This window comes from Impatiens glandulifera, chromosome 1 (genome assembly GCF_907164915.1).
Source record: "Impatiens glandulifera chromosome 1, dImpGla2.1, whole genome shotgun sequence".
Taxonomy (NCBI): Eukaryota; Viridiplantae; Streptophyta; class Magnoliopsida; order Ericales; family Balsaminaceae; genus Impatiens; species Impatiens glandulifera.
The window spans coordinates 18,456,949-18,479,548 of record NC_061862.1 but is presented as its reverse complement, the minus strand read 5'-3'; the positions used below and the strand labels follow the sequence as shown (position 1 = coordinate 18,479,548).

At 27.3% G+C, this 22,600-nt stretch overlaps 1 protein-coding gene across 1 annotated transcript; it reads right to left on the bottom strand.

The window, feature by feature from the left end:
- Positions 1 to 4,764: 4,764 nt before the first annotated feature.
- On the bottom strand, positions 4,765 to 19,060 carry LOC124919704 (probable rhamnogalacturonate lyase B). The gene is made up of 13 exons (XM_047460026.1): positions 18,932 to 19,060; positions 7,486 to 7,610; positions 7,286 to 7,378; positions 6,976 to 7,206; positions 6,786 to 6,900; positions 6,545 to 6,715; positions 6,315 to 6,461; positions 6,098 to 6,207; positions 5,924 to 6,011; positions 5,703 to 5,844; positions 5,464 to 5,620; positions 5,232 to 5,348; positions 4,765 to 5,140 (listed from the first exon to the last, which is right to left on the bottom strand). The coding sequence occupies exons 1-13, from the start codon at positions 19,058 to 19,060 to the stop codon at positions 4,765 to 4,767; spliced, it is 2,001 nt and encodes a 666-aa protein (XP_047315982.1).
- Between the last annotated feature and the right edge of the window lie 3,540 nt (positions 19,061 to 22,600).

Below are 22,600 nucleotides of genomic sequence, written 5' to 3'. Positions count from 1 at the left end.
GTTGAGATTAGGGATGCGAACGAGTCAAGCCGAGCTCAAGCCAGCTTGAGCTTGAGCTTGAGCTCGACTAGTTTAATTATTTTTAGCTCGACTCGAACTCGAGCTTGAACGATTTTACAAATTTGAGCTCGAGATCAACTCGACTCAAAAAACTTGAACTAAAATTAAATTTTCAAATATTTGTAAAGAAAAAATATTTATTTTAAATTTTAGGTTTTAATATTAAAATAAAAAATATATATTATTTATTATTAGGTTCGAAAAAACTCGGCATGTAGTCGAGCAAGTATTATTTGAGCTCGAGTTCGACTTGAATATTATTAAACGAGTCAGCTCTAGCTCGATTCGAACTTGGTCCAAATCAAACTCAAGTCGAGCTTTGACCGAGCGGCTCACGAGTTGTTCACGAGCAACTTGATTTATTTGCAGCCCTAATTGAGATATTTAAATCAACATTTATTACTCACTTATACTCTAATCTTCATTGTTACGTGCAAGAACATAATATTCCATTTAGGGGTATTCAATCGGTCGGTTAATCGGTTAACCGGTTAAACATTTCCGGTTAAGTCCGATTTTACCTCTTATTTTACAAACTGGTTAATCGACCATTATTAGTATTGTTTTTACCGGTTTTGGAACCATTAGTTTCGGTCCGTTCCGGTCGGTTAACCGGTTTAATTGTGAATCGATAATTCAATTTTTTTAATTAATTATTAAACTTATTAAATAATTTTTTTTCAAAATCCTTATTTACACCATAATTTCTGCTATTCTCTATTTTTTTATATCTATATTATAATAAATTATATTATTGTTATAATATAATATTTTATAAATATTTTATAATATATTATATTCTTCTAACAATATAATATATTTCAAAAGTATCCATTTTATAACTAATATCCATATAAATTAGATTTTTTTAAACAATTCTATACAAATTATTATTTAAAATTAAAAATAAAACTAATATATATATATATATATTATTAAATGTTATTTATAATATATCTAATATTTACAAAATAACTAATATAAATATATATGATTAAATTATTACCGGTTAAACCGCTAGAAAAATAGTTCAACCAAAACCAAACCAAACAGTTTAACCGGTTAAAACCAGTTGACCGAAACCGTTAAAACCGGTTAACCAATAAACCTGTAAAATTAAACCGGTAAGCTATCAGTTCAGTTTGGTTATAGGTTTTTCGGTTTTTTTTGCACAGCCCTAAATTTTCATCTTCAATCAAAGAAAAGAAAAGATAGTTTCAAAACGTTAATTTTAGACTGTCCCGGAACTTGATTGATTTATTTTACTAGGGGAACGAGGTTTTGAAAAAAACATGAAAAATATAAAATCAAAAGAAAAAAATGAATAAGAAAATACGTATGTGTTGGTTGAGATAGGGCTGCAAACGAATCAAACTGAGCTCAAACGAGTTTGAACTCGAGCTCTACTGGTTTAAGTATTTTTAGCCCGACTCAAACTCGAGCTCGAACGATTTTATAAATTTGAGCTCGAGCTCGACTCGACTATTTACCTAAAAGCTCGGCTCGACTCGACTCAAAAACTTGAACTAAAATTAAATTTTCATATATTTGTAAAGAAAAAATATTTATTTTAAATTTTAGGTTTAAATATTAAAATAAAAATATATATATATTATATATTATAAGGCTAAAAAAAACTCGACAAGCAGTCGAGTAAGTATTATTTCAGCTCGAGCTCGACTTGAATATTATTAAACGAGTCAGCTCGAGCTCGACTCAAACTTGGTCAAAATCAAACTCAAATCAAGCTTTGACCGAGCGGCTCGCGGGCGATTTACGAGCAACTTAACTCATTTACAACCCTAGTTAAGATATTGAAATCAACATTTATTACTCACTTATTCTCTAATCTTCATTGTTACGTGCAAAACATAAATGTATTGATTCTATCAAATATACCAAGAAGCCAAAAGACTCAAAGATGTTGAGATATTGAAATTGTCATTTATTGCTACTTAGACGATAATCTTGATTATTAAAAAAAACTAAATGAGATGATTTTTATCATATATACTCTGAGACAAATAATAAAACATAATAAAAGCCAAAAGTCTTGAAAACTCTCTCAAAACATTTTTAATAAAGTGAGCTTTCAAAAGTCGTGGCTTGAGGTAAGAAACTAAATATATATCGACACCATCAAAGCTTTGACTCTTTGACCCAACTTTTCCGATATTTAAAATTTTGGATAATTGTTTTATACGCGAGATCAAATTTATAACCAATATCTTGAAAATCGAAAAAAAATCAGTTATTTTTTATACGGTCCACAAATAATATTGAGAATAATGTACAAAACAAAAGTCTTAACATATTTTGAATCTATAATATAATGTATTATTAAAAGAATTAATGTTTTATTCAAATTCCCAGAAAGAGAAATTGTTTAAATCAGTTAATATAAAAAGTTGTAAAATGTCCAAATAAAGTTTTAATATTAGGGGTAGTTCAAAATAATAATAGATCCTCTTTTATTAAGGACACTCAATAAATAATTTGCGAGAACATTTCTTATAAATAAAATTCTAACAAAAATCCACAACTGTCGCTTATAAAACATGTTTGTGAAGAACCGTGTGAAAAAAAGAGAAAACCTCTAGTAGTATAATACTAAGGGCATTTCACTAAAATAATTTACAAAGTGTGAAAAAAGAGAAAATCTCTATTATAATACTAAGGGCATTTCACTCAAATAATTTACAAAGAGTGTGGTTTCCATCTTATAAATACAATTTTATTGACTAAATAATCAATTGACATCTTCAATGATGCAACCCAGGATCAAACTAGGGACCTTCGACGAAAATCACTACATCACTACTCATCAAACAGTCGAACTAAAAGTCACAAATTTAGAAAGAATATTCCATCTTCAATCAAAGAAAAGATAGTTTCAAAACTTATAGGCTTTGAAAAACAAAAAACATGAAAAATATAAACAACAAAAGAAGAAAATGAATAAAAAATACGTATGTATTGGTTGAGATTAGGGCTGCAAACGAGTCAAACTGAGCTCAAGCCAGTTTGAGTTTGAGTTGTTTAAGTATTTTTTTAGTTCGACTTGAACTCGAGCTCAAACGAGTTTATAAATTTGAGTTCGAGCTCGACTCGACTATTTACCTATAAGCTCGGCTCGACTCAAAAACTTGAACTAAAATTAAATTTTCAAATATTTGTGAAGAAAAAATATTTATTTTAAATTTTAGATTTTAATATTAAAATAAATATATATATTATTTGTTATTAGGCTTGAAAAAACTCGACAAGTAATCGAGTAAGTATTATTTGAGCTCGAGCTCGACTCGAATATTGAACGAGTCAGTTCGAGCTTGACTCAAACTTGGTCAAAATCAAACGCAAGTCGAGATTTGACTGAGCGGCTCGTGAGCGGTTCAAGGACAACTTAGATTCATTTGCAGCCTTACACTATACCTATGCTCATCAAAAAGTCGAACTAAAACCCATAAATTGAATAAGAATATTTCATCTTTAACAAAAGAAAAGAAAATATAGTTTCAAAACTTGAAGGCTTTGAAAAGAAAATAAACGATAAAATAAAAAAATGAATTAAATAGTTTTAAATGGCATTTTAGGCTTTTAAGATATTTTTTTAAAAAATATTTTTTTAAAAAAAAAATAGAAATCGGTTTATAATATTTTTCTTAACTTAAACAATTAATTTCACGATTTTATGACACATTTGAAATACTTTCTCAATTTTCTCGAAATTTGGGAATTTATAACTTTAGTTCTATAACTTAAAAAATTATGACAAAAATTTCTAAAGAATTTTTATAATTTGTGCATTATCATGCATTAACTTTCGAATTTTAAATAATTACAGATTTATACGTCGTTTTTACCTTATTCCAACAGGTAACACATTTAATGCTTGTATTAGTCCCGTTTATTATTGTGTATACCCTAGACGAATGTTTAGAAACTGAACGGTCATATTCCCTTAGACTTGGCTATAATCTTTGAAAAAAGCTTAGGTTTAGATTCACTTTAAAGTGTAATAATTTTACGTTCCAAAATGTCAATTGTTCCGTAGTAGAGACTGTCCATTTGAATTGGCGCGTGGGCTATAGCGCCAAAAACATTTTTCATACGTCACCAAACACCGAACCTTCAAACGAATTTATATAAAAAAAAATTATTTTCTAATTTCTAAAGAGTAAATTAGGTGGCAGCTCTTAATTAAGCCAACTACATTTACTTTGTTAAATCTTATTTTAGGTTCCTCATTTCACATTCAGATAAAAACAACTCTTGAAATAGAAGTCTTCTCATAGAGGAAAGAAAATAAAAAACATTAAAATAAATCTAAGTCGTCGTTGAGCTTCGTTCCTTGTCGTTCATCTCTTCCCTCTTATGCTTGTTTTGGCTTGTCCCTCGTAGATAACTCTCTCGATTGACACTTCTACCTTCTTTACATTGAACCACTTGGTTTAATTGGACATGTGTAGCCATTTTATTGAAAACATATTTATTTTGTTTTGAGTATTAAAAGAATGTCTCATTTTTTTAAATAAAAAAAGGGTGACAAACATATTTGTGAAAACAAAGCACAAATGAATAAGCTATTAAAATAAAAATAAAATTGGATTAATAAACTAATTTCATCATTTATTAAAAATATGTAAATTCAGCATTACAATCATTTATGAACCTTAAAGATCCTTGGTGATGATTATATATTGGTCATTTAAATGAAGGACCTTCTAGGCGAATATAATCATACATAATCCCTCTAAATGGACTTTCTCCGCTAGATTGCGTTAAATATATCACATTTTTTCCCACTAAAAGTTCTTTACCCCCAAACAAAACATTGTAAAGACGATACAGTCCATGAATACCATGTCTTGCAATCAAATTCTCTCCTCCAATTAGACCCGTTGTAAATAATGGCGCACTTCCATTGTTATTCACTCGCACTTGCAGCTCAGTTTTAGTGGCTCCCGCTCCCGCAATTGCCAATCGGAGAGTGTAGTTCTTTTCCTTCTCGACTTTTTTTAGACCAAATACGATTTTCCACGTAGTACTTACAAAAACATCGCTTCCCGGTGGTGAATTTCTATGTACACAAAAGAAATAAAAAGAATAATGTTAGGCAGTATAGATGCTATCTAATTGTAGCTAATTTAATTCATTACAAATTATTGCACCTAGTGACATGGGCAAAGAACCAGTCATTTGAGTAGTTACTCGTTCCAACCGTATATACAAGATCTTCACGCGGATATATCTCGCTATAGCGAGACCATAGTCCATATTGTCTATATCTGCGACAAGAAATTAATAAATACATTAATAATAAGTAATAATCTAGATATATAATAGCCCTCCTTAAATAATTCTTTATAGATTTGAAAAAAAAGAAAAAAAATAGTTTTTCACCTATCTAAGGGATTATCAGACAATTTGGTAGCATAACGTGGATTAGGTTCTGGTACATAAAACTCCGAAGCAGTTCGATCAGGATAACCTATCTCCCATAGAGTATTTCCTGTCCTTGGGGGTGCATATGAAAGTTTGTTCAATAATGTATTTGATCCTACATTTAAACATATATAGTTAAATAGGACCACCTCCAAAAGACGAATAAATCGCAAACTTATTATTATTATAATTATTACCTGGTGAAATGGTAACAATAGGTCCATATTTGTAATCCCCAATAAATCCAGGGACCCAAGCAAACAAGGTGTAATTTCCAGGCCTCACACCTTTAATAATAAAATTCCCTTGAACATCTCCTTCAGTCCAAAACTGATACAACTGCAAGAAAAAAATAACTTTTTTTAACAAATATAGTAAAATTATAGTTTATGTAAAAAAAAAAAAAAATTTACATGACCTTGCTCTCATACTGCCATGAACCTGCATCCCCTGGTTCAGCCAATCCCACATGAGCTGATGCAGCTGGTATAGTTTTTGGTCTAATAATAATAATTGAACAATAAATATTTATATAATTTAAGAAAAGTTTAATCTTTCATGTGAAGGTAATTATATTCAATATGGCTACACTTACCCATTTTTGACGACTAATCGACCCGATACCGACCCTCGCTTATTGGAGACAGCGAAATCCGGTGAAAGTGGGAAATTATACGGCCAAGCGCTAGTTTCTTTTTTCATCTGAAACGATACAATTTATATAATTAATTAAAAATAATTCAAATTTAATAAAGGAAATGGAAAAGGATATTTGACAAAAAAAATTAAAAAAAAAATAAAAAAATTACCTGTTTCTTTGCATCCACCCACAATGATTGAGTTTGTGGATTAGAGTTAAGGTAGGTGAAAACAGAACCAAAAACCTTTTTCCATGGTTCATTGTTTTTGAAGTGCATGGCTTGAGGTAGCCCAATATAATGAGTGCTTACAAACATCTATAAAAAAAATATTAAAAAAAATACAATTATAAATAAAATTTATTTGTATTTTCTTTTAATTGGACTATAGTTAGACTCACAGATAGCGCGAAAGGGCCGCAATGGGAGGTGAGGTCTCGTTTTATAGGTCCACCATTTCGAAACTCGTTACTTGGTGTGATTATCCAAAACCCGACTCCATGTTTCCTATTAACCCATCCGTGGACTCGGTTATCTTTGTTGTCGAGAGAATATTCATATTTGTCATCAACCTGTAAGGAACTGTTAGACTAACCCAAATAAGAAAGGCAATTCATGTTACATTAATAATTATACACTTGCCTCCCCATTTTTCAATCGAACCGCTTCTTTGTAACTAAGAACTTTGCCCTTGGCTCGATCTTCACTAGATGGCATTACTTTTTGTATTTGGTCCGAAATTGCCATGTAATCGAACCTAAACAATGGTTTTAAATTTGATTAGTAATGTAGTATTAACTTAAGTACAATCTAAGGTGGACTTATAACTTACATGTCTTCACGAAGCATGAAAACTATTCTAATCTGGTCAATCCTCGACATAGGAAAATCATTCGAACGCTCGAATACGCCGTATGAGTAGAATCCAGAACTTCCGCGAAGCATAATAAATCTCATATCCACATTTAAAGGAGCTCCGGCCTTCCTGTCCCATGGTCTATTGAATGATATTTCTACTTGATCTTCTTTTTGCACAATAATCTTAAAACTTTTACCATCAATTCTGTATTTTGGTTAAACAACAAGCTTAAATTATTAAACTCAAAGTATTAATTAATTAATTAATTAATTAATTAATTAACCTTTCCACGTTTGAAGCCAATGTTTCTTCGACTAAAGATATATCTTCTTTGGTATTATTGCCGTCTCCAGAACTCCAATAAACATCCCAATATCTTTAAAACAAAATAGTACAAAGTTTAATAAAACAATACTTATTCCTAAGCTACTTCAATTTAATGTATTTAAGTGATTCATAAGAAGATTAAAAATAATTATTTACCCTCTTTCGTTTATTTTAGTGTTTATATTGAGTACATTTTCTGTACTATCACCATAATTAATAGCGGTTATGACACCATCTGGACTCGAGAATGTAACACTTACTAAGCCGTTAGACATTATCACCTACAACACGAATCATAATAGAATAATCGTGTTAATAAATAGGCAGTTTAATTTTGTTTTTTTTAACTTAAACATAATTTTGTGTATTAATGCATTTAATTGACCTACAAAATACAAGATATTAGAATTGATAATTCTAAACAACATAATACATTAATACTTCAATAATGTATTGAAATATTTACCTGGTTACCCTTTACTTTCAACTGCACGGATGAGGGCTTAGTGACATTAGGTCCATTAACATTCCCATAAATATCTCTGAAACTTTTAATTAAATATAAAAAATTAGAAAATCTACTTTAGTTTAAATAAAAACCATCACATCCTTTCAAAATAAATAAATAAAACATTTATCATAATTATAAACATTAGGTTGATGCATCAAAGATAAAAAAAAAAAAAAAAATCATTGCATTAATAATGTAATCAAAAAATTAGAAAACATGCATGCAAGTTACTACAACAAACCCGAAGTTTTCTAACATCTCGATTTGGAAATAAACGAGATAACTTTTAATTTTGTTTGGTCTCAACTCACATGTATGTGTCATTATGAAATGACTTTTAGAATCAAATGAATTTTATATATATTCAATAAGTTAAATCTATAAATTAATGATAATATTTGGTTACATAGCAACTTAATAATGTTATGACCATTCATTTTATTCAAAATAATTTCAATAAGAGTCGAATATACAGAACACATTCAAATATTTTGCTTAATAAAACTATGCGATGAATTATATATATTACCTAGTGTAACGTAAAGGAGCAGAATAGATGAGGAAGAAGAACTGAAAAAGAATTATGATAATCCATGTGCATGCCATTTCAATTTAAATAATTTTAGAGAGATTATTAATTTAAGTAGAGTAAGAAACCATATATATATATATATATATATATAAAAAGTAGTCAATACATACTTGCGTATACTGAATAAAGAAGAAATAAATAATTAATTAAAGTCAAATAACAACATATACAATCTTAATCTCTTGTATAAAAAGTAAGATCTTCATGTGGCGGTTACACTCATTAATATATATATAAATATATCTATTAATATATATATATATATATATATATATATATATATATATATATATATATATATTTATATATATATATATATATATATATATAATGATACTTAATTTTTAAAGTGTCCGGATTATCGGGTGATATGGTTAATTTGGATATATGTGAGAGTAATGGATACTTGGATCAACCCACAATCCGACCCAAGTATCCATTACTCTCACATATATACAAATTAACCACACCACCCGATAATCCGGACACTTTAAATATATATATATATATATATATATATATATATATATATAAAATGATGCTTAATTTTTAAAGTGTCCGGATTATCAGGTGGTGTGGTTAATTTGTATATATGTGAGAGTAATGGATACTTGGGTCGGATTGTGGGTTGATCCGCCCATAAACTTAAAACGGTTAAAAATAAAATTAAAAAAGCTATACGTATGGTTCGAACTTGCAACCTAACAAAACAAGTACAACATTTTAACCAACTAGGCTAATAACACTTTATATTTTAAATTCAACCCAAAATTTGATAAACGCGTGACATTTTAACAATGTAAGTTCAACTTTTTAACTAACAAATCTATATATATATAATGATGCTTAATTTTTAAAGTGTCCGAATTGCCGGGTCGAGAGCTGTAATTAATTTGGATATATGTGAGAGTAAATGGATATTTGGGTCGAATTTTAGGTTGACCCGCCCATAAAAATTTTACCGTAATATTTTTTCAACAATTTTTTCATAGTTTTTTATATTATTACTCGTGCAAATGCACGGAATACATGCTAGTTTATATAATTAAAAATCTACTAGTTTAAAAACAATTTATTTATTGTTTAATTATCTATTCATATATATTAAAATTTGTATTATAACTATTAACTAAAAATTTAGGAAATAAGTTTATCTAGACATATATAATTGTATAATTATTTCATTAGATATATGAACTAATAATTAAAATTACGTAATATTAATGATTATTTTTTTAATTTAATATTTATTAATTTAATATTCATTTTTTTTTCTTTTTTTTATTATTAATTAACTCATTTATCTATTTTTTTATTTTTTCTTTTGTCTAATATTTTTTTATTAATTAATTTATTTATTTCCTTTTTCCTATTTATTCTTTTATTATTTAATTTTATTATTTTTTTCTACTATATTGCTTCTTATTATATCAACTTATATTATTTTAAAATTATTTAGTCTTTTTTTAGGAATACTATAATATTTAATTAGATCATTTATAGAACAATATATTTATTTGTCTTCGCCTCTTTTAGTAAATAAAATTCCTTGAAAAAAGATTATATAATTAATTATTTAATAAAAATACTTAACAAAATATCAAAATATTAAAATATCAAAATATTGCTACTTTATACATTATAGTATTAGTCCATAAAAGAGACCAACTAATTTTAAAATAATTTATGTTATATAAAAAGAAATAAAATAATAAAAAAATTAAATAACAAAAGAAGGAATAGTAAAAGAGATAAATAAATTAGTTAATTAATAAAAAAAGAGTTGAGAGAAAATGAATATTTAATTAATAAATATAAATTTTTTTAAAAGTAATTAATCATGGTTAACAAAAAGGGGACTGAATGAGCCAATCTATATATATATAATGATGCTTAATTTTTAAAGTGTCCGGATTGCCGGGTCGAGAGCTGTGGTTAATTTGGATACTTGGGTCGGATTGTGGGTGGACCCGCCTTTAAATTTAAAAAGGTTAAAAATAAAATTAAAAATGCTAGATATATGTTTCAAACTTGCAACCTAACAAAAACAAATATAACTCTTTAACCAACTAAGCTACAAAGACTTTATATTTTAAATTTAACAACAAATTTGATAAACGCGGGACGTTTTAATATTAATATAAGTTCAACTTTTTAACTAACTAATCTATATATATATATAATGATGTTTAATTTTTAAAGTGTCCGGATTGCCGGGTCGAGAACTGTGGTTAATTTGAATACTTGGGTCGGATTTTGGGTTGACCCGCCTTTAAATTTAAAACGGTTAAAAATAAAATTAAAAATGTTATCCGTAATTTTTTTTCACGATTTTTTATATTATTAATCGTGCAAATGCACGGGCTAAATGCTAGTTTTTAATAGTATTAGAATGTTTAAATGGACTTTTATTAGTTAATAAGAGAAAATTATGTCTAAACAAGCTTTTTTTTTTTTTCTAAAATTTATTATTTTTGTTCTATAGTTCTATTATTATTTTATTATTGTTATTATTATTATTATTTGACTTTTTGTATGAGAGTTCGAACTATAGACAGAGTAAAAAATTCATGATATGAAATTACTCTAATATAATCCAAAGTTAAACATTGATGGTATTAAGTTACACTGTTTTCATTTTATTAACTAATGTACCTCAGATTTTAAGTGATTAATATGTGTTATTTGGAAGCTCATTTTAATACTAATGACATGTATTGAATATATATTATATAAAAGTAAGTAGAATTTGATGTATATTAATTTATTTTCGGGTTGTTTAACCGTTTGAAAGTACACAGAAAAATCAATATCTCTAGCACATTTTTATAAGTAAATCCAAAACTTAAACCACTAATTAATTAATTGATTCAATAAGGTTTAGCAAAATATGGTTCATTTAGCAAGGATAACACATTAAACTTTATTGAAATTTGATATTTTGTAAAGATTATTATCACAGTATATTGTATCTAAAAAATAAGAAAGTAAATCATAAAAATATTTTTTGGTATTTAATATTACAAGTGTAAGTGTGTGTAGATGAGAAGTTAATAATGCAAAGTATGTTTAGATCCTTAAGGATTTCAGAGGTTATCTAGTAATTAATAATACACTTAAGGATTTCAGAGGTTATCTAAGTAATTAATAATACAAAATTAAACTTTTCAGAATAAATAAAAAAAAAATAAAATGAACCCATTCTTTCCCTAGAAAATCATATCTGCACGCTTTTGTGGATTGGGGAGGGAAAATAAAAAAGAGCACTGAAAATCATGTTTAATAAATATGAAAATAGACCCATTTTCTAGATTTCATCTGCCTTATTTCCAAGAAAATCAAAATTTACAGCACTGACGACGCATATTAAATTTGTAATAAAAATCGAATTCATTTGATTTTTTACATAAAATTTTTAGTTTTACATAAAATGGTGTTCCACTCTTTTTTTCTTGCTCTTCATTGTTATGAAAGCTCTCTAAAAAATGATGGCAATCGTAGAAAACTCAGAACTCATCCGTGGAGTGAGTTATTACATTTGTTTTTTTGTTGATGACACGCTTTGTTTGGTTCAGGCCACCTATTAAATTTTTAAGCATCTTCGGGATATTTTATGTTTATTTGGTGCATTTTCAGATCTCCGAGTTAATCTTAATAAATTAGACATCTTTTTATTTGCTTCTATTTCGAATAGGAGAAGGATGATGTGCCAAATATTTTGGGATTCAGAATTTGTGTTTTTTCATCAACCTATCTTGGTATGTCATTGAGCACTAAATTACGATACAATGTCTTTTGGGATCCGATTATCATAAAAATATGTAAGCTATCTAGATGGAAAACAAAATAATCTCGAGGGTCCACTAATACTCATTATGAGTGCGTTGTCATTTATGTTCACATATATGATTTTTTATTCATTTTTTCTAAGAGTGTGAGTGAAAATAAAGAGAATAATTTGTAAATTTATATGAGAATCTTTTAATTCATTGTTTTGTCATCTATTTAAGTGTGACTTTATTTTAAAGATAAAAGAAGTTTGAATATTCGAGACTTTGTTTTCTTTAATAAATTTCTTCTATCGAAATTGTGTAATATCTTTGCAACAAAACCAAATAGTCTTTGAATGTCGATAATCAGACGTAAATATTGTTAAAATCTGTCTAATTAATTCAACAAAATATTTAAATAGGTAATATTTATATAACTAGCATGTCACCTTAAGTTCTAAAAATTAATAAAATAATTATAATTTTGATGTGAAACATTGCTTTATATTATAATTTAAAAAATATATTTTATATTTAAATTAATGATAAAAAGATCACATGTTAAAAAAATTATTTAATATATATTCAATTAGATTAACAAATATTATATGATAAAAAAAATATAGAGAAACAAATCATATAATTGAATAATTATAATAAAACAAAAAAATATACAAATAAATTAAAATTTTATTATTTTATTGAATAATATAAATATGTCCAAGTTTATAGTACATAAATAAATATTTTATCTCATTTTAGATACAATTATAATATTAATTCTCTAATTGACTATTTAAAATTAACATGCAAAAATGATATACATAAAATGATAGTATAATATACATAAAATGATAGTATAATAGACATAAATGATAGTATAATAGATATAAATGATAGTCACATGAACTTATTATTCTATGGACAAGTTAAGAATGTTACTTGTAAACATGTATTTTACTTAATTTTGAATGTATTTATCATTTTTCTAATCAATTTTTTAATTAAAATTATAAAATATATCTGTAATAATAAAATAAACATAAAATATTATATTAAAAGATGATGAAATGTACTTAATTTAGGAAAAATCAGACTTATGAAGAATTTTACCCTATCGTATATATAGATTTTTTCAAGAATGATATTAGGAACCACCATTCATTCCTCCCTTAGATTATTAAGTGAGACTCCAACCTTAATCTCAAATTTAAAATATTAATCATTTAACTATTGGACCACTTATATATATTTAATCATGGTTAATAAATAAAATAAAATAAAAATTAATTATATAACTAATAGATATGTAAAGAACATATAAAATATATTAATTGTATTAAATACATTCTAAATTTAATTATTTATATTTTATATATTTAAATTATTATTTTTATCAAATAATATAATAAATATTGTCATCAATTAATATTTTACAAATATTACTTTATACTAATTAATTTAAAATATTTTAAGGATTATAATATAATAACTTAACAAAAAATATTACAATTATCTTATTTTAAAATTTCTTAATATAATATATAATTGATACATCTAGTAAAAAGTTATGCTGCCTCAAGTGACTCAATATTATCCTAAAATAGAATTATGTCCAATTAACTTGACAATTTTTGACCATCACATTGAAAATTAAGCACCACCGACAAGTCATATCAATCCTCTCATATATTTACTTTGAATATTTTGCTTTATCCGTGACTCGCCATATTATCAACCACATTCTACTCTCACATTATGCATTTTGCTTCATTCGACTCGTCATTATCGACTAACACTTACCCTCACTTTGAACATTATGCACTAACAAACTCATCACTATCGATCACATTACTTCCTCATTTGGGCATTTTGTTCCAATTTGAACCATCATTCTCATTTAATTAATCTTTACAATACCCCTCTAACATCCGACAATTCCATTAATCTATCATTACACCCACATATACCATAATCATTTTAATACCGCCCCTAAAATTTGTATTAGTTGGGACTAGAATCTTTGTCTTAAATTCAAAATTTGAACACTTTAACCACTACATCACAGTGATTGTTAAATTTAATTTATAATTTTGTATATGTATATATATTTTGTATATCATAAAAGGGAGACAAATAATCAAACAAATTCATCCGTGACTCGTCATATTATCGATCACCTTCTACCCTCACATTGAACATTTTGTTCTATCCGAATCTTCTTCATTGTCAATCATACTACATCCTAATCTGTATATTTTGTTTCAATTCGAACCATCATTCTGATTTTAATCTTTATAATATCCTTCTAAAATCCGACCATTCCCTTAGTTTATCATTGCACCCACATATACCATTTTAATCTTTATAATACCCCTCTAAAATTGACCATTGTCTTAATTCATCATCGTACCAACATATATCATTTTAATCTTTATAATACATCACTAAATTTCGACCATTCCCTTAATACATCATCGCACTCACATATACTATCATCATTGTAATCTTTATACCCCTTTAAAATCTGTACTTGAGACTGGAACATTTGTCTCAAGTTTGAAATATGAACACCTTAACCACTACACCATTTACGATTTTTGAATTTATTTTATAATTTTGTATATAAACTCATTAAAGGAAGAAATAATTAAATAAATTAATTTCATTTTATTTAAATATATCACAAATTACTAAATAGGTCTTATAAAATTTATAAGAAATTAATACAAAATTTTAAAATTATGTAAATGCAATTATGTCCATTTATCAAACTTTATATTAAATTTAAAATATAAATTATTATTAGTTTAGTTAGTTAAAATGTTGAATTTAGATGGATAGTAATGTTGTACGTTCAGTAAATTTTGAGTTAAATTTAAAATATAAAGTTTTATTAGCTTAGTTGATTAAAGAAGGTGTATTTGTTTGGTTAGGTTACAAGTACGAAATTTATATATAACATATTTAATTTAAGCGTTTCAAAATTATGGAGGTCAACGCACGACCCGGCCAAACTAACTAAATTTTTCGACTCGACAATCCTGACACAAATTAAGCAAACTATAACTGTATTAATTTGAAAATAGTTTATTTATTGTTTAATTATCTATTCATATATGTTAAAAAAAATTATTTAAAACATTCTTGTAATTTATTATAAGAAGGCAACAAATGCTCACTTAAAATTTACCATTTGGTCTACAATTATATATTTTTTTTAGGGAGTTCGAAGAAAATCGATATAAACGTAGATAGGGTTCTCTCTTGTGAGGGTTAATCATTTTAAGCACATACGGTAAATGGTCGGTTCTCTTGCCCTACTATAATTCAAAGTTAAACATTGACTGTTTTAAGTTACACTATTTTCATTTTATTATATAATGTATTTTAATAACCTCAAATTTTAAGTGATTGATATGGGTTATTTGAAAACTCGTTTTAATATTAATATTAGTTACATGTATTGAATATATATATATATATGATAAGAATTTGATGCATATTTTATTTTGCAATAGAATTTGATGCATATTAATTTATTTTCGGGTTGTTTAATAATTGGTTCAAAGGCACAAGAAAAAATTAATATTGCTAGCACATTTTTATAAGTAAATCCAAAATTTAAACTACTAATTAATTAATTGATTCAATAAGTTTAGCAAAATGTGGTTTAATTAGATGATAACATATTAAACTTTATTGAAATTTGATATTTTGTAAAAATTATTATCACAATATATTGTATCTAAAAAATAAGAAAGTAAATCATAAAAATATTTTTTTGTATTTAATATTACAAGGCTACGGTTTGGTAGATAAAGTATATATAGAAGTGAGAAAAATTACTCATATTATAATATTATAAGTATATCGAAAATATCGTACCGTAATTTATTGAAAATATCAATTTTTAAGGTATACCAAAAAAAAGGTAAGTTATGGTACCGATACCGAAATTATTGGTACGATAAGACTATCCACAGCAGAGTGTCAAATAAGGTATCAAATGGGTGTTAAAATAATATCAAATGGTACAGCAGAGTATCAAAATTAAGTGTTAAAATATGGATATCAAATTTTGATACGGGACCAAATTTGATGTGGCCCAATCACAGCGTGCCAAGTGGCAGCGCTGTGGTTACTTTTTTGTTTTTGTTTTCTTTTTTAAATACACTTTTGCATCATAATTGATTAAAAATATATATATATATATATATCATTATTTTTTATTTTTCGAGATCTATAAATAGAGACTTGGTTTGTGTCATTTGAACACCAATTTTTTTTTGAAATTTTCCACCATATTATCATCCTTGTTTGTATCACATTTCTTTTGAAATCTTCAAACTCTTTCATGGATCCTTCACAAAACTACAACTTCTTTCCAAATTACTTCCTAAATCAAGCTCAAAACTCAAATATACAACCTTCGAACCAAAACATTATAAATTACCCATGATTAAAAAAAATGAAATTATGTATAAATGATGTGGAAGTGAGAGAAAGTGAAAAAGTAATTTTGATACCTTGAATAACACTTTGCTGTAGAATATACTAAAAAGTGGGTGTTAAAATATGTGTTAAGCTGACGTGGCAGGGTATTTAATGAAAAAAATTGATACCCTGCTATGGATAGTCTAAGTTATAAGATTTTTAAAATATATACCAAAATAGTATTTATAAATTAAAATATATATAATACTTATAAGAAAATAATTAAATAGATTTGATATTAATTTAATTATAAAAATTTAATTTTTAAATAATATTAAAATATAATTATACTGAAATATTATTCAGTATATGCAATTTTTACTTTATCGATGAGATTGCTTTTTTTTTAAGTTATTATATTTTTAGGTATCAAAGGTATAATAAAGATACTCTACCGAAATTAAGGTATACTGAAATCAAGGTAACATAAATGTATGAATTTTTTGTACACCGAAATTAAGGTATACCGAAATCAAGATATATCGAAATCAAGGTAAGATAAAAGTATGATTTTTTTATATACCGAAATTTTTGGTAAAATATAAGGTATGGATAAAATATTAAGTTATACCGTATCGACCCACCCTAAGTATATCTACCTATATCTATAATAAATTAGAAAGATGGTTTGATTGATTTATATTTATATATACGAATAAATCAGGTATAACTCATACCAATAATTATAAAACTTAATATTCTTCTTTTACCCCTAGTTTTATAAAATTATTAAAATTTTAAATTCATTATTATATATTAAAATATAGTAATAATAAATTATATCTAAATATTAATTTATATTTAAATGGTATTTAATTTTCAAATTTAAATAATAATAACAAATACACAATTACTTATTTTTATTTAATTTTTTAATTTATATTTATTTATGTAAACAATATTATATTATTTTTAAATATAAAAAATTTTAATGTGATAATTTGTATACATAATTAAATATAATTATTATATAAAATCAATAATAATTTTAATTAAAAAATAAGTCATATATAAAATTAAATTTTAAATTAATATTGTATTTCATTATTAATAAATAATATTTATAATTAATTATATAAATTACTGATATTAGTATTATCATTATTAATTAATACAACTTATATCAATATAATTTATTTATGAAATTAATTTATAATTATAACATTTTAATTTTAAATATTATTTTATTAAAATAATAATTATTATTAATATTTTATTTTATACAAATATTTATAATAATAAATAAATTTCCAATTAAATATTAATTAATATATAAATAAGTTATATATATATAATTATATAAATTAAATTATAAATAATTTTATATAAAATAATGTAAACCATATAATAATATTAATTATTTTAAAAATATATACTATAATTATATATTATTTTTTATAAAATTTCATCTAATTAATAATACAAACTACCTTAATAAACATTAAAATAATAATTTAAAAAATACAAGAATATAATAGTCTTTTACACTTTTTACTATTTTTTAATATACCAATCAAACAAAAAATAATAAAATATATACAATTTATACATATTTCTTACTCCAACCAAACACTAGTAACCTATATAATTTATACATTTTAATACCTCCTTATATCACTTACAAAAGTAAATGTGTAGATGAGAAGTTAATTATGCAAGGTATGTTTAGATCCTTAAGGATTTCAGAGGTTATCTAATAATTAATAATACAAAATTAAACTTTTCAAAATAAATAAAATGAACCCATTATTTCCTTAGAAAATCACTCTACAACATTTGTGGATCGGTGAGGGAAAATTAAAAACAGCACTGAAAATCATGTTTAGTAAATATGAAAATAGACCCATTTTTCATGATTTCAACTAACCACATTCCCATGAAAAAATAAAATTACAGCCCTTTTTGATGAGTTGTGTTTTTATATCTAACTTATTTAATAAAAAAAAATATGTTAATGTTATATACTTAAAGCAAATAATGCAAATATAGATAATTTATTTGTAGTAAATAAGCAACAAGGAATTCAGAAAACTTTCCCTACCCAATGAAATGGAACATGATGCTCCCTAGTTTCTTTTTATCTTATTTTGAAATATTTACAATAGATTAATAGTGAGTATCTTCTTCTTTTTATTATTTAAAAATTAACACAATCTTACACAATTATGATTTTCAAATTTAAGTTAAATATTTTTAAAAGAAATCGAGAATCATGAGAATGTAGGTACTGACCGTTCTGTTGGTCAGAATCCTGGATGGATGGACGTTCACTCCCCTACCTACGTTTACCTTGAAATGCTCGAGTAGTCTGCTGATCTGTACAGCAAATTCAGTGTGTTGCTTCTTCAAGAGCGTCACCATGGTTATTAGGGTTGTGAAGAGGACATATGACTAGTTGATGATCATTCCTTTTGCGATGCCCACCATTATCTCGAAGAGGTCTTGTGTGTAAGCGTCGAAGGACCCTACCTTCGCTTGAAGGGATTTTTCTACAATATCGTTGAGCAGACAATATTCTAGTTTCATCGACTTCTTCTTTCCATGAGTAGGAATGGGTTGAGAGAATTCTGAGAAGACCGTCTGCATCTCCTTAATTGCGTTTGTCGGAATCTGGTCGAAGGCGATGAGTCCTTCCGATGGAAGCTCAAAGTATTCGGCGAACGCCTCTTCTAAGACAACGAGCTCAATGTCTTTCACCGTGCACTGAATGGTGTTTCCGACGACCTTCGTTGTCGAGAATAACTGGCGTACCTCTTCATCGTGTACGTTGTTGGTTCCCCCTAGGTATTTCTTCAAGTCGATCGCCTCCAAGGATCGAAACATCTCCACCATCTTAGGGATCACCAGAGTGTAGACAAATTCAAAGTCTAATTGCAGAATGTTTTGAGAGAATGACGCCATTGCAGATGTTTAGGGTTTTAGCGAGAGGATGAAGAAAGTTAGGGTTAGGGTTTAGATCGCAAGAGAGAAAATATGAATCACTTTGAGAATATGAGTCGTTTAGAAATGTAGATAACATATTTATATAACATGACAGTCCACGTGTCTTCATGTTATTTATTTTCAAAAAGAAATAAAGGAAACTATTTATTTTTAAAATTTTATTTCATAAATGTGACCGTTCATTATCCTAAGGGAGATAATGCGACAACGTATTGATAAAATTGAAATGTTGTTCCACTCATCTGAAGAGTAGACGTCTGATACTCACTCAGACAGTTGACGGACTGTGTTTCCCGCATGCCTTGTATTTCTGCTAAATTTCATTACTCTGTTGAAGGCATTCTATTAACGCACAGTAACAACTGATATACTATGCTAGACACCATACCTTGTTCATCAGTTAATATATAGTGTTGATAGCAGACTTTACCTATCAGCTTAGTGTTATTACTCTGCTAAAATTACAAGTTACTTAAGCATAGCCTCGTCTGATGTACAGTGTCATGAACCGACTCTTCTTTCAGTTAGGTTAGAGACAATTGTTTCAACATGTCTGGCTTATCAACTGACCATCAGATTCCCCCTAAGTTTATACATAATTAATTAATTTAAAATACCTAAAATATTTCTAAAATAAGAATACTTAGTCTCGGGGAGTGGCTTTGGGAAGATATCAGCCACTTGTTGATCGGTAGGCACGTATTCCAGTCGGACATCTCGGATGAAGTGATGTCCAATGTCGATATGCTTTGTCCTTGAGTGCAATACCAGATTATATGTGATCGTGATGGCACTGGTGTTATCACAAAATATTGACGACTCATATGCCTTAATGCCAAAGTCCCTCAACTGTTGTTGAATCCACAACACCTGAGCAAACAGAAGCTGCCAGAAGCAAGGTACTCTACTTATGTTGTTAAAGCAATAAACGTTTGCTTCTTGATGAACCACGAAATCTGACGATCACCAAGGAACTGACACGTTCCATTAGTGATTTTCTCGTCAATCTTACATACTACATAGTCTGCATCAGAGTAACTAATTAAGTTGAAACTGGAATCCTTTGGATATCACAGTCCAACACATTGAGTTCCCTTAAGATATTTCAAAATACGTTTAGCATCTATATAATAAGATTGTTTAGGATTAGCCTGAAATCTTCCACAAACGCCGACATCAAACATGATGTCTGGTCGGCTAGCTGTCAGATAGAACAAGGAGCCAATGATCCCTCGATAGACTGTGATATCAACATCTTGACCTCCTTCATCTTTGTCCAGTTTGCTCGATGAGTTCATGGGAGTTGAGGCAGATAAGCAGTTCTCCATACCGAATTTCTTCAGTAATTCATTGATGTACTTAACTTGATTTATGAATATTCTATTTTCAAGTTGCCTGAATTTTGATATGTCCGTCAGCAGCCGAATGTTACCTATCATATGCCTGGAGAACCTACTATCCAGATACCATATTGAATCTTCCAAGTTGTTGTCTTGTTTTACCTGCACATATAAACATTGACAGCTTTGGTACCCAAATTTATTTGGGTCCATGGTTAATTAGTCCTTTGGGGATCGATACTTGAGTTATTTTTATAGATCTCCCATTTTGTGTTTTTAATAATGTGTATGTTTTAGACTTGGAAGATTTTTCTGCCTATTGATGTTCCGATAATTTTAGAAAATGATTTTTGATAAAAATAAATTCCTTGCTTTCTGTCAGGTTTGTGTGCTTACCAGAACAGTTGGCTGCCCTATTTTTGGGCTTAAGCCAACTTGACTTTTGGTCAGTTGGCTTAACATATTTAATTTCATTTTTAAGAGTCAAATTATTACAATTTTGATTAGTTCGAATGTCAGTTGAATTTCCTTTTACGAAACTTATGAAATTAAGTTTGCCTTTTATCGGGTTCAACTTATTGCAGGGCTTAGCTGGATTGCTCTCAACATTTCCCAGATCAGATTTGCATCCGGCAGGCCTTTGTTGTTCATGCAGTTGCTTGAGATCATGTCCAGACTTAGTCCATGAACTAATGGCATATTTTATTCTTTGATTTTCAATAAATAAACTCTGAACTGTTTCTTTGAGCTTCTCATTCTTAGCTGATAGCTCATTCATTTTGTTTTTCAAAACTTTTGGTTCATTTTTTGAGTTGAGAAACTTGTATTGTTGAATTTGTTTTTCAAATTTATTTCGTTAAAAAGATCTGACAGTTTCTTGTACTCAATGACCATGTCATTGAGTGTAGTAATTAAATCATTTCTATTGAATTCATCAAAAGTGAAATCAAATACCTCATTGTCATCTGCCATAAAGCATTTGACAAATTTTCCTCACTTTCACTTGAGAAGCTCTCATCTGAAACACTTTCAGCCCATTTCTCTTTCTTTCCTCAGCGAGTAGAGCATTCTGTTCCTGGAAGATATGCAATCATCCTTGTACTTCCTCTCGAATGGCTTCTTGTCATCCCTTTTGGGTTTCCTATAGTCAGCCATGAAGTGACATGGTCTGTCACAATTAAAATAGTTTAAATTAGCATTAGACTCATTTTTATAATTATTTATGTGAAGATCAGAGTTAGAATGATTCTTCTTCATGAATTTGCCAAATTTTTTGACAAATAATGACATCATGTCGTCGCTAATTTGTTCAGCAGACTTGGCAGATGTCGAAGCAGGTGGCTCTTCAGCAGTCACCAATGCTTGTGTTATGAACCCCTCCCTTAAGTGAAGCTCACAAGCGAAGGCAAATGTCGATCACAAGTTACTAGTTCAAACTCTCACAACATCGCTCAATGTAGAATAGATCACAATTCCTTATTGTTAATCTTAGCACATTAATAATAGGTGTATAGTTGACACTACAGAACGTAAACCTAGAGTCTATTTTGATTAGTCGATTAGACTAGTTTCGAATTTGAGAGTCAACACCTAATTGTTTTCGAGAAATTAGGAAAGA